Source organism: Osmerus eperlanus, chromosome 21 (genome assembly GCF_963692335.1).
Source record: "Osmerus eperlanus chromosome 21, fOsmEpe2.1, whole genome shotgun sequence".
NCBI lineage: Eukaryota > Metazoa > Chordata > Actinopteri > Osmeriformes > Osmeridae > Osmerus > Osmerus eperlanus.
Window position 1 is genome coordinate 4295306 of NC_085038.1, and position 12246 is coordinate 4307551.

General features: G+C 54.9%; 1 protein-coding gene across 1 annotated transcript in view; it reads right to left on the reverse strand.

Moving 5' to 3' along the window:
* greb1 (growth regulating estrogen receptor binding 1) overlaps positions 1-12246 on the reverse strand; it is an 18412-nt gene continuing 6166 nt past the window's right edge. The window contains exons 4-32 of the mRNA XM_062446774.1: positions 11883-12059; positions 11182-11364; positions 10715-10831; positions 10412-10555; positions 9409-9531; positions 9149-9271; positions 8732-8917; positions 8196-8570; positions 7971-8099; positions 7436-7657; positions 7072-7269; positions 6668-6848; positions 6359-6545; positions 6121-6257; positions 5669-6026; positions 5425-5540; positions 4999-5213; positions 4375-4822; positions 3856-4015; positions 3580-3682; positions 3310-3465; positions 2923-3059; positions 2610-2771; positions 2134-2338; positions 1833-1995; positions 1304-1685; positions 997-1197; positions 713-851; positions 1-345 (exon numbers count right to left, since the gene is read on the reverse strand). Coding sequence (XP_062302758.1) covers positions 182-345; positions 713-851; positions 997-1197; positions 1304-1685; positions 1833-1995; positions 2134-2338; positions 2610-2771; positions 2923-3059; positions 3310-3465; positions 3580-3682; positions 3856-4015; positions 4375-4822; positions 4999-5213; positions 5425-5540; positions 5669-6026; positions 6121-6257; positions 6359-6545; positions 6668-6848; positions 7072-7269; positions 7436-7657; positions 7971-8099; positions 8196-8570; positions 8732-8917; positions 9149-9271; positions 9409-9531; positions 10412-10555; positions 10715-10831; positions 11182-11364; positions 11883-12059 — 5591 coding nt within the window. The 3' untranslated portion in view covers positions 1-181. The remainder of the gene's footprint in view (positions 346-712; positions 852-996; positions 1198-1303; positions 1686-1832; positions 1996-2133; positions 2339-2609; positions 2772-2922; positions 3060-3309; positions 3466-3579; positions 3683-3855; positions 4016-4374; positions 4823-4998; positions 5214-5424; positions 5541-5668; positions 6027-6120; positions 6258-6358; positions 6546-6667; positions 6849-7071; positions 7270-7435; positions 7658-7970; positions 8100-8195; positions 8571-8731; positions 8918-9148; positions 9272-9408; positions 9532-10411; positions 10556-10714; positions 10832-11181; positions 11365-11882; positions 12060-12246) is intronic.

Sequence of the window (12246 nt, forward strand, 5' to 3'; positions counted from 1 at the left end):
TCTTAGAAGAGAGTTTTGTAAACACCTTGCCCTGGAACTAGGTGAAGAGAACCCAAACGTCTTTGGTTTCCATTGTGGACGGTTTATCTCTGACAAAGGAGAGGGTCAAGGCGAGGGTTTGGGGCACGGGTCGAGGGTCAGGGACCAGGGGGGGTGAAAGGTCACAAGTCAGGATGGGGGGTCAGATGTGTTTCCCGGTGAGGAAGAAGAGGGGGCGGTCCTCCTTGGCGTTGGCGGTCTGGAACTCGTGGCTCAGACGGAACAGCCACTCGTCCTCCAGCTCCAGACGCACTACTGTCTGGCGGAGCGAGCTGCGGTCTGCGCAGATCACACACAGGGTCGCTCCTGGGGGGAGGACGGGAGGGGGGCAGGGAGAGGGGAGGTGGGGAAAGGGAAGATCAGAATCAGAATTTGGTTTTATTCGCCATGTAGGTTTACACAAACACAGAATTTACTGTGGCCGGAAGGTGCAAACAATAAACATATAAACATATACGGATCTTCAATCACAAAGTATACAAGTACAGTAGTCCCCCAGTAGTAACCCACTAATCCTAGGAACTAACAATCTACAAAATAAAACAATTTATCATAAATTGTAAATTAGAGCATAAATAAGATCATATCAAAGAGTATCAAAGGCTCAGATGCGTCAGAGATTCGACCTCGATCTATGCCTGTGTGTGTGTGTCGTGGTGTGTGTGTTGCGCACCCTTGAGGAAGTGGAACTTCTTAAGGAAGCCCGGAGTGACGAAGGAGTCGCAGAAGCAGAGCAGCAGGCCGCTGAAGAGCAGCCCTGTGGTGCTGATGTTGATGGAGCGGGGCTTGGAGCTGACGAAACACACCGTCACCTGGTGGGGGCGGAGAACGAGGGAGAGAGAGGGGGGGGGGGAAAGAGAGGCCATTGTTATCTTTGGTTTTGACATTTGAGCGTGTGTATTTACGTATGAGGGCAAGAGAGCATATTCACTTGCGTGCCGAAAGGTGTGTGTGTACCTCAGGCCCCAGGTTGAGGTAGCAGTCCACAGACAGGATGGGGTGTGTGTAGTTGTCTGTGCTGAGGGGGAACAGGTGCTGGCTGGTGTACTGCAGGTACTTCTCCAGGAGCAGCTGGGCAGGCGTGGCCAGGAACAGGTGCTTGCTGTCTGGGGCACAGATGTACTGGGAGGGCTGCACCGAGGTAGGGACGTCCGACACCTGGGCCACAACACACACACACACGTGTGAGCACACACTCGCACAGCACAGGTGTGTGTGTTCACGTCAACGTGAAGACGCCCTGTACGTGCGGCCTCCGGCCCACCTTGGTCTTGATGATGAAGGTGAGGTACCCTCCGATGGCGATCTGCTTCTTCATCACGCTGTAGTTGTTGAAGCGGCAGTGCAGCAGGCCGGCGCTGTGCGCCCGCAGGGAGAAGTCCACGTCCTCGCAGGTGAAGCGCTCCCGGTCGTACTGCACGTCCTGGCTCAGCTCCACGTTCAGGAGCAGGAAGTCGTGGAGGTGACCCCTGGAGAAGGGCTCCCGGTGAGGGCACCCCGGGCCCCCGCCGCCGACCCCCGCCGCCGCGCCCCGGCTGCTCCACTGCCTGATGCCGCAGAGCGCGTACTCGTGCAGCTGGGGGCACGCCTCCATGTGCTGCAGCACCTGCTTCAGGGACACGTTCCTCTCCACGGGGCCTGAGCTGCTGGGGGTGCGTGTGAGACAGGACAAAAGATCGAATGTGTCCAAGCATCTGATTGTGCGTGTGTGAGAGAGGCAGGAACTGTCTGTGGTAGAGTGTTCTCGTGTGAGCCAGGTGTGTGTGTGTGTGTGTGTGTGTGTGTGTGTGTACCCGAGTGAGTCGAGATCCACAGTGTTCCACATGACACAGGAGTCGTCAGAGAGGATGATGAAAGGCCACACCTCCCCTGCCGTAGCCCCGCCTTCCACCCGCCTACTCCTCTCCAGCTCCAGGTTGTGATAGGACAGCTCCTTAATCAGGAAGTGGGCTGCACCTATGGCAGAGGGAGGTTGCAGGGGGAGGGAATTTTTACTGTGTGCTTGTGTGTGGTATGTGTGTGTAGGTCTATCTGAGTGTGTGTGTGTGTGTATGTCTATCTGAGTGTGTGTGTGTGTGTGTGAGGTCAGCTCACCGATCCCGGCTCCGTTGAAGACGGTGGGCAGGACCAGCATGATGTGGTTGGGCCAGTACTTCTTGTACACGGCCATCTCGTACTCCTTGACGACCAGGATGTGGAGGTGAGCGGCTCCATCCATGGCGTGGTACAGGTTGAACAGGCCGTGCTCATGGCGGCCCGTGGTGGGCGTGAAGATGGGACTCTTGATGCTGTCTGGGTTCTGGTGAGGAGAGACGACACACAAGACCAGTCACAACTGAAGTCAAGTCCACCATTTCTTTTATATATGATTTGTTTAGCAGACCACATCTCAGCTAACAGTCAGACGACAGGCAGGGGGAGACAAGTCAAGAAAGAAAGAACGAATTGAAAGTAAACTGTTGAATTGTGAAACCAACTGGATCAAGTTTGACCAAAAAAACCCTGAATAACATAGCGCACCGTTTTTATGCTCTGTGATTGGACAAGACGCTGGGTTCAGGCTGGCTTACCCAATCGGAGGCGAGAGGCAGCCTCATGCTCTCCAGCTGGCCCCCTGATTGGCTGAAGCTAAAGTGGTGCTCCTTGGATTTGGGGATGATGAAGTAGAGCTGGATTTCTGTCCCAAGGAGCAGGTGGGAGAAGGTGAAGGCATGCAGCGTCGACTCGTACATCTGCCAACACACACACACACACGCACGCACACACACACACACAGGAGAAGTTTAGGGCATGCAACTGTCAACTCATACCTCTGCTGTCAGACTAAGTGTGTGTGTGTAAGTGCATGTGTGTGTGTGTAAGTGCATGTGTGTGTGTTCTAACCTGGTATCTGGGACTGAAGCCCATGTACAGGTGACACTGCTCACAGTGATGGTAGGTGTTGTAGGCAGCGTATTTAGACAGCTTGATCCTAGCCGTGCGTCTCCGCAGGTACACTTCCTCCTGCCGTCTGGGGTTTCCTAGGGGGGAAAGCAGGGGCAGGGGCCAGTCAGGAAGTATCCCAGCCACAGCTGCTCCATGACGCATTTTAATACACGTTACAGTTTAAGCTAACCCTCCCCTTCAAAGAAATCAATACAATACTTATCAACCCATATAATCGCATTATCAGTCTTTACTAACTAAAAAAAGACTGAGATTGTTGATATGTTGTGTCCCTCTTCCACCAGGCTGTGGATGGGCGCCCCCCGGAGGCCAGCCCGGCCCTACCGTCAGTGCAGGGTGTGTAGTCTGGGCAGTAGACAGAGCTGATGTCCTCATATTTAGGGTCGTGGATGGTGTAGTCGAAGGGCATGCTCCTCATGCTGTCTGGGTCGGGCCAGCGGGAGTGGGCTGGGTGGTACTGCTCGCACTCCTCCTTGGCACCTGAGAAGACACACACACACACACACACACACAAATATAAACGAGAGTTCCCCCATGCCAGGTTTCTAGAAGGTTCTAGAGGGTTCTAGGTTGTGGTTGTAGAAGGTGTCCTACTGTAGTTGATGTCCTCCTCGTCGTAGATGTCCACCTCCATCAGCCTGATGAGCATGCGAGACAGGATGCCCAGGAACTGCAGGTACGCCCCTGTCTTACCCACCTGCACCAGGGCATTTAGATATACCACTGACACACCATGTACATGTGCACAGTGTATTTATCATTGTGTGTCTCCATTCCTTGTTGTTTGTCACGAAGAGCGTATGAGTGTGTGTTTGTGTCTCGAAGAGTGTGTGTGTTTGTGTCTTTTAGTGTGTGTGTGTGTGTGTGTACCTGCGGAGGCCCGCTGAGCAGCAGTCTACGAGGGTGGAAGTTGTCTGCTCGCCCCTCTGCCGCCCGGTTGCTGCTGTCCATGTGGTGAGGGCGGGGCAGCGTCCACTGGCGGTAGTACAGGGACTGCTCTGTGCAGGTCATCATCTTGCTGAGCAGGGGCCTGGTGGGGACCGCAGGGAGGACAGGGGGTTCAAATAAAACATCAATATCAGTTATCAAAGTTGATCAAAGTAGCTCTCAGAAGTAACGGTTCCTTCCCAGTACCGTCCCGAAGTGCAAAATGTTTTGATATAGGTGTGTATCTACATATTAAAGTATAATGTTGTGACAATGTTTTTTATTTGTATTAGCTCTACAACCACATTTTCGTGAAGTGTGTCACTGTCAAGAGCTAGCCGTTCGATTTCAAGCCCTGCACGTCCTGATCTTGTTGAGCAGGAGGGGACAGTAGGAGCACGCCGGAGTACAAATCAAGCGTCCCCCAGTATTCCACCACAGTGATGGTGCGGCGCTGCTCACCTGAAGCTGCTGGCCCAGGACACAGAGAGGTGAGGCAGGAAGGACGTGCAGCGAGGGAGGCCGCTGCCGTCGCTCGCCGTCATGATGTCATAGAGGGCGCGGGGCAGGAGCACGGAGGGGGGGCGGTTCACCCCCCGGGACCAGGAGCAGCTCTGGAGGGGAGAGGGGGTGCGGGGGGAGGAGGAGTCTGAGGAGGTGGACTTGGAGGCTCGGCGCTGGGTCTGGGGGGCGTCGACGGGGGTGGAGGAGGGGGCGGAAGAGAGAGCAGGGGTGGGGGAGGGGGCAGGGACGGAAGAGGGGGCGGCAGGGGCGCTGGAGGGGGTGTCAGAGACTCTGGGTGGGTTGGGGGGGTTTGGAGGTGTGGTCTGGGTGTGTTCTGGGGGGGCGCTGTCTGGGGGGGGTCTGGTGGGGGAGGGAGGGGAGTGGCGCAACCCTGAAGACTTGAGGCCTGAGGAGAGGAGAAGAGAGGAGATCGTTTGGATTGTAGTTCTGTATTAAAGTACATAAGGTAGCTCACCCATCATGATTACTAGAAACGCTTGACTGCTGTGATAGAGGGATAGAGAGACATAGGTAGATAGTGTGTGCGTGAGTGTGCGTGTGTGAGTGTGTGTGTGTGCTCACCACTGTCCTGCCCCTCGTCCTCCTCGTTGTCAGTGCAGCTGAGTTTATCGGGTTCGCTCTCCAAGAGGTCACTGTCAAGGCCGGGGGCATGGGGGGGGCGCGACTCTTGAGACTCCGCCTTCACCAGGTAGGCAGCCAATCCCAGCTCCTGCTCTAGAGCCGTGCGCTGCAGGTAGGAGGAGCTTATGACACGCAGGTCACAGTACTTCAACGACCTGTGGACAGACAACCAATCAGGATGGTATGTGTGTGTGTGTTGGTGTATGTTTGTATGTGCATGACTGGATGTGTGTGCATGTGTATTTATCTGTTCATGTGTCTCTGGGATATATTTATAGACGTGTTTGTGCGTAAATGTGTTTACAAGTGTGTGTATGTTAGTGTGATTGCGTGTGTGTTTCTAGGTGTGTGTGTGTGTGTGTGTACCTGGGGAGGGACTCCCCCAGGGGGTCCGCTCCAGACAGGATGAGCAGGCAGGGCAGGGCCTCCAGCTCCAGGTAGGTACGAGGAACCCAGTCATCATCCTGGACCTTCAGCCAGGCCTGGAGACACACACACTCTGTTATCCACTATCATCACCAAACTGAAGAACAGTAACTGTCAGGATTTTGAAAACAAACTGCCATTCAGTAGAACACCAGGGTGCCAGTCAGCTGACTCCCAGGCTTACCCTGATTCGCTGGGTGAAGCACGCTCCGATGCTGAGCTCCTGACTGGGGTTGCCCAGGACGATCTCAAACTTCTCCTGCAGGCCCAGCCGCTCTCTCACATTGGTCAGTCGCTGGTGGGCCCACGCCGCCAGGGCCAACGAGGGGATGCGCAGCAGCACCATGTGACCGTGGTGGGCGGGGCACCGCTGAGCTGAGTTGAGCAGGCTCTGGACGATCTCCAGGGTCTCCACGGAGGTGTGCTTGTGGAGGCTGTGCTCGCCCGAGTCCCCGACGCGGCCAGACACGGCCATGAGAGCCACGGAGTAGTGCTGGACCAGCACCTGGGTTCGGATCACTGCACTGTGAAGCTTAGGGAACCTGGACAGGAGGACAGGGTAGTAGGGGTGAGGGGGTGTTTGTGTGTGTATCTTTGATGAGTGTGTGTGTGCGTGCGTGCGTGTGTGTGTGTTACCTCTCCTCCAGGGCGGAGGCCATGCTCTCGAAGGAGCTGTCGTATCGCAGCAGAGGCAGACCGCTGCCCGAGTGAGTGGAGTCCAGCATCTCCGACACACCAAAGTACCGTGTCCTTTCATGGTACAGGTCCACGTCCTACACACACACACACACACACACATATTGGTCTCATGCACACTGAGCATGATGATACGAGGAGGGAGGATCTGCAGCGTGTGTGTGTGTGTGTGTCATACGTTGTTGGAAGCGGAGGGCCAGTGGATCTCGTTGTAGGGGCTGATGCGTGTGTGCTGCGTCTGCAGAGCGAAGGGGAACGAGGTCACGTGGAGGGTCAGGATGTTGGGGGCGTCACGGATCCGGGGAGAGTTCAGCAGGCGGTCCACCAATCCCAGGCCGGCGTCACCTGTGCCACTGTACGGCCCACTGGACACACACGTGCACACACACACACACACAACATTGAAGGGGTTCAATGTCGTATCACGGGTTGGACGTCGAAAAGTCAAGTTTAACGCACACACACACACGCGCGCACACACACACACCTGCTGATATCCCAGTGAGCGTGATCGTGGACCAGGATGTAGAGTGTGTATGTGTTCCTGTGTGCTTCCTGTATGAGGTCATCGATGCGCGCCCTGGCGTCCTGGTCCATCTTCACCACGTAGCGCTCACCCTCCTGCTGGGAGGAACACTCCTGCTCCAGACCCAGCTCCTGGAGGACACCTGCACACACACACACACACACACACACGCACACACACAGGGGCAGGGATTATTACACACATACGGAGAGACAGAGGGAAAGGAGAAAAGGGAGAGGAGGAGGAAGAGGAATAAGAGGAAGATGGAAGAGGGGGAGAGGAAAAGGAAGACAAGAGAAGAGGAGCGGGTAGAGAAGGAGAGAAGGAAGAGAAGAGAGGAGAAGTGGAGGAGAGGAGGGGCGTACCAGAGTTCCATAGGTGCAGCAGGGTCTGTTGGAAAGTGATCTGGGAGGGCGGGACACAGATGAGGAAGTGGACCCTGTCGAAGGAGCCCAGGTCCAGGTTCTGGGTGCTGGAGTCAGCGATGGCACACACGTGGGACAGCAGCTTCCTGGCCACGGCCAGCTGGATGGGACGCACCTGACGCCACTCCACACAGTACTCTACACACACACACGCATGGACACGCACGTGAACACCCACATATTTGATTCCCGTGTTTGATCAAGGTCTGGCACATACATTACATTTAGTCATTTAGCAGACGCTCTTACGCTCTTACATTACGTCTCCATTGCTGTCTGTCTGAGGAGAGACTGGAAGACTAACCTGAGCATCTGTCCTTAGGGCTCTGGCCTCCGTCTTTGGGACTGTCTGTGTGTGTGTCTGTGTGTGTGACTGTGTCTGTGCGTGTGTCTGTGTGTGTGACTGTGTGTGCGTGTGTTTTGGGGCTCTCTGTAGAAGCTGCGGACTCCTGGCTGCTGGATAAGGGAGAAGGCTGGCTGCTGGTCTCCATGGTAACACTGTCCAGGAGGGTGTCCATGTCCCCGTCTGACACACACACACACACAAGTGAGAAAACAGAATCACACAGTGAAAGCAGGGACACACACACACACACACACACAAGTGAGAAAACAGAATCACACAGTGAAAGCAAGGACACACACACACACACACACACAAGTGAGAAAACAGAATCACACAGTGAAAGCAGGGACACACACACACACACACACACAAGTGAGAAAACAGAATCACACAGTGAAAGCAGGGACACACACACACACACACACAAGTGAGAAAACAGAATCACACAGTGAAAGCAGGGACACACACACACACACACTGCGGGCGGTGTTACCTGGGCCCAGAGAGCTGCAGAAGGCAGTGAGATCCTGGGTGAGACCAGAGGACAGCTGCCGCGTGATCTCCTTCAGGCCCTCGGCAGGAGAGAGCATGCTCTCAGCCAAGGCACGACACTGGTGCTTCCCTGATGCGCACACAGAGAGGGGTCAGACACACACACACAACACACACAGATACACACACACATACACACACACTGAGGTTTCCGATTTCACCACACCTGTCACCACAACGCAGGACTCGGTCTCCTGGCCCGTGGCGGTGCAGATGATGACCACGTAGTTGGTGTGTGTGAGTCTGCCCTCCATCAGACTGGAGAACACCTGGGCCAGGCCCTGGGTCAGGCTGCTGCCCTCCCCCAGGACCAGCACCCCCGCCCCACACGACGAGGCAGCCAGCTGGGCCAGCCAGGGCAGCTGGTTAGGGGTGAGGGGCTGGGCCTGGGGCAGGGTGAGCCCGCCGGAGGGGCCCTGGGGCTGGGGGACAGGGGAGGGATGGGGCTGCTGGTACTGGCGGATCTCACTCAGGTGGGACTCTCTCCAGGAGCGCATGAAGATCTGCTCCAGGTCCTCGATCAGAGGCACTTGGTCTGGCCCTGCGGACAGCCAATAGCGAGGAGGTTTACTGGAGCTGTTCGGAGCTCCAGCCAATCACATTCGAGTCGCTTTGATGAAGGACAGACATGGCCAGCAACTTTAAACATCCCACGAACCCTTCATCCCATTATCTCCCCCCCCTCCCTCCACCCCATCTCACCTAGCTGCACCAGGTAGTAGACGGTCAGCAGGACCTGCATCTGGGTGGAGAGGGGCTGGATGGGGGAGGGCCCGTAGTGCTGGTACACCTGGGGCAGGGTCTGGGAGCTCTGGTAGCAGTCATGCAGCAGGGGGCTCACACACACCTCCCCCACGTTACCGACCAGGGGGGGCAGCGTGCCGTGACCTGGGGAGGGACACACACACACACACACTGCTGTCAGACAGGATACAGTGATGAGAGCAGGAACTGGAGGACTATAACTGAGGAGTATTTCCCCCCAAGGAGGAAGAAAAGCAATGAGGGGAGGTGGAGAGAAGGAGGGGGAGAGGGATGAAAGGATGGAGGATAGAGGGATGGAGATATAGAGGGATGGAGGATGGAGGGATGAACAGATACAGAGACACCCAGCCTTACCTTTGAAGATGACAGGCTGGAGTCTGCAGGTTTGTAGGAGCTGATCAGGCACAGTGACGGACACCCCTGGGGAGGGCGGGGTCAGCGAGGACCCCTGGGGGGTATTGACTGCACCTGCACTGTCTGGAACGCAGACACACACACACACACACACACACTGAGGCATTTACCAGACAGAATAAGCACAAAAACATACACACCCCATACACATTTGACAGAGTTTGAAGCAAAAGAAAACACACATAAACACAGTCCTCTACCTGTCTTGTTTGGGGTGATGTGAGAGGAGGAGGAGGATGAAGAGGTGGGCTCCAGCCCTGAGGAGGACTCAGGAGACCAGCCTCTGTGTCTCTTCTTAGGAGGGCCAGCGTGGGTGGCAGGACCTTACACACACACACACACAATATCAAACACCTGGAAAACACTCTCAACCTTCTGGAGTACACTCTCCATCACCTGGAATACATTATCAACCCCCTGGAATACATTATCAACCCCCTGGAATACATTATCAACCATCTGGAATACATTATCAACCCCCTGGAATACATTATCAACCATCTGGAGTACATTATCAACCATCTGGAGTACATTATCAACCATCTGGAGTACATTATCAACCACCTGGAGTACATTATCAACCACCTGGAGTACATTATCAACCATCTGGAGTACATTATCAACCACCTGGAGTACATTATCAACCACCTGGAACAGCGTACATTATCAGCATGATAGTCAGACAAGAAAGGCAGACAGAGAGACAGACAGTAGAAGTGTTTGGTACCGTTATTAAACAGTTCAGCCTTTGTTATACATTAACCAGGACCTTCCTCTGTGCCCTCAGACAGACACAAGCTGTTCATATGCAACAGCACTCGCACAAAGAGCCCACATGTTAAAGAGCCAATGAAATCCCTGGCAGGCCGGCAGGAAGGAAGGAAGCTTCACGTTTCACAACAAAACCTCAGAATGAGACAGGGCCAGAAAGAGAAAGAGAGAGGACTTTACTGCCCCGCTTTATTGAGGCGACAGTCTGGGAGAGAGTGTGGGGGACAAAGACAGGCAGAGGGAGGGGGGAGGGGGGGGGGGGTTTAGTGTCCCAAGTGTTGGTATATGAAAGGCAGGTACAACAAAAGAAGGTGACACACCCCCCACACTTACTGCTACTAAGGCTTTTAACACACACAGACACGCACACACACACACACACCCGTACTGCAGGAGAGCTCTCTCTCTTTCTCACACACACGTGGTACTTACCTATAACAGTGGGTCTTGACGGCCCGTTGGAGAGAGTGCACGACTGGTGCAAAGGCTGCTGGGATAGGGGGGCATGGCTGCCGTTGGTTAGAGGGGGGACGTCTGCCAAGTGGGGGGGCCCAATGGGGTCAACTTGAGAGCAGACTACAGAGGAGGGATGAAGATAGAGAGAGAGGAGTTTATTTCAGGTGAATTTCTTTCAGTCTAAATAAAGTTTACAACTAAAAGAGTCCCCCTGCAGGAGAAGGAACTGGATTGAGATAAGTGTGTGTGTGTGTGTGTGTGTGTGTGTGTATGACCTACCTGTGTAGCTGCCTGGTGTGTGCGCAGGGTGAGCGGTGAGTGCAGGGTTGTGTAGCAGTTCCTCTGAGGTCACATGACCCTCTGAGGTGTTTGAGGGTGTCTGTCGAGATCTGCTGTCTGCAAAACCCAACATAAACACACACATTTAGACACGCAACGTAATGCAGCCAAGCCTAGCCAGGCCCAGTCTAGTTTAGCCTAGCCTAGCCTAGACCAGGTGTGAATGTTTCAGGTTGTTGGCAAGATCAGTGAGCTAGCATTAGCTTGAGGCTCTGACCCCTCCAAACCCTTTGACCTCTAACCTCCAGTTCCCATGGCCTTTCTGGGGGATCAACCCACAAGTACAGTGGGGTCAAAGGTCACAGTGAGGAGGAGGTGTGGAGGCGGCACCTTGACCTCCCTCTATCTCTCCCTCCCTTCTCCCATCCTTCAAGCACTCACGTCACCCCCCTCCACCCGTTCCTCACCTGGTCCCCTCCAGTAGATAGGGACCCCCCTGACCAGCTGGCCCTGGGGGTTCCTGTGGAGCAGGTACTTGAGGAGCTTCTGTTTCTTGGGCTGGGTGCTGAGTTTCAGGTTGATGTGGTTGGAGAACTCGGTGAAGTAGCGGAAGCCCTTCTCTCCGCAGCCCATACAGGCGCCCGCAAACCCTGCAACAGGCACACCAGCGCAGGAGAGTGAGTGTGTGTGTGTGTGTTTGGGATTGCAATCGTATTGTAGGGAGTCAGGTGGCTGAGCGGTTAGGGAATTGGGCTAGTAATCAGAAGGTTGCTGGTTCGATCCCCGGATTACGTTGTGTCCTTGGGCAAGGCACTTCACCCTACTTGCCTCGGGGGAATGTCCCTGGACTTCCTTTAAGTCGCTCTGGATAAGAGCGTCTGCTAAATGACTAAATGTGCAATCCCAATATTCGAGGACAATCAAAGAATTGGATCGTGACCACCAGGCTTTTATGAGGGCTAAGAGTTACGTGTGTGTATGTGTGTGTGTGTGTGTGTGTGTGTGTGTGTGTGTGTGCACCACTGGTGAGGGTGCCCTGACAGTGTTCCTCTTAGCTTACTTTTACTTCCTTACATTCATGTATGTGCGTATGTGAGCGTGTGTGTACGTGAGCGTGTGTGTGCATGATTGTGTGCGTGTGTGTGTGTGCGTGTGTGTTGACCCTCACCCAGCAGTGCGTTGTGTCCTCGTTCGTCGGGCAGGAAGCGGCGGTCCACGGCACACACCAGCAGTGTGTCGGGGAGGCCCGGGGCCTTGGTCCCCACCAACAGGAACCCAGGAGGGGGCTCCAGGAGGTCAGAGGTCAGCGACGCCAGGCGCAGGTCCCTGCCTGCCTGGCAAAACCCTGAGGAAGGCCGGGAGGGGGGGAGGTTGAGCGGGTGTGGGTGGAGGGGGGTTATGGATGCGTGTTAGTGCGGACGTTTGCTAGTATGCTTGTGTTTGTATGTATGTTTGTGCATGTGTGTGTGTATCTCTGTGTGTGTGTGTATCTCTGTGTGTGTGTGTGTGTGTGTGTGTGTGTGTATCTCTGT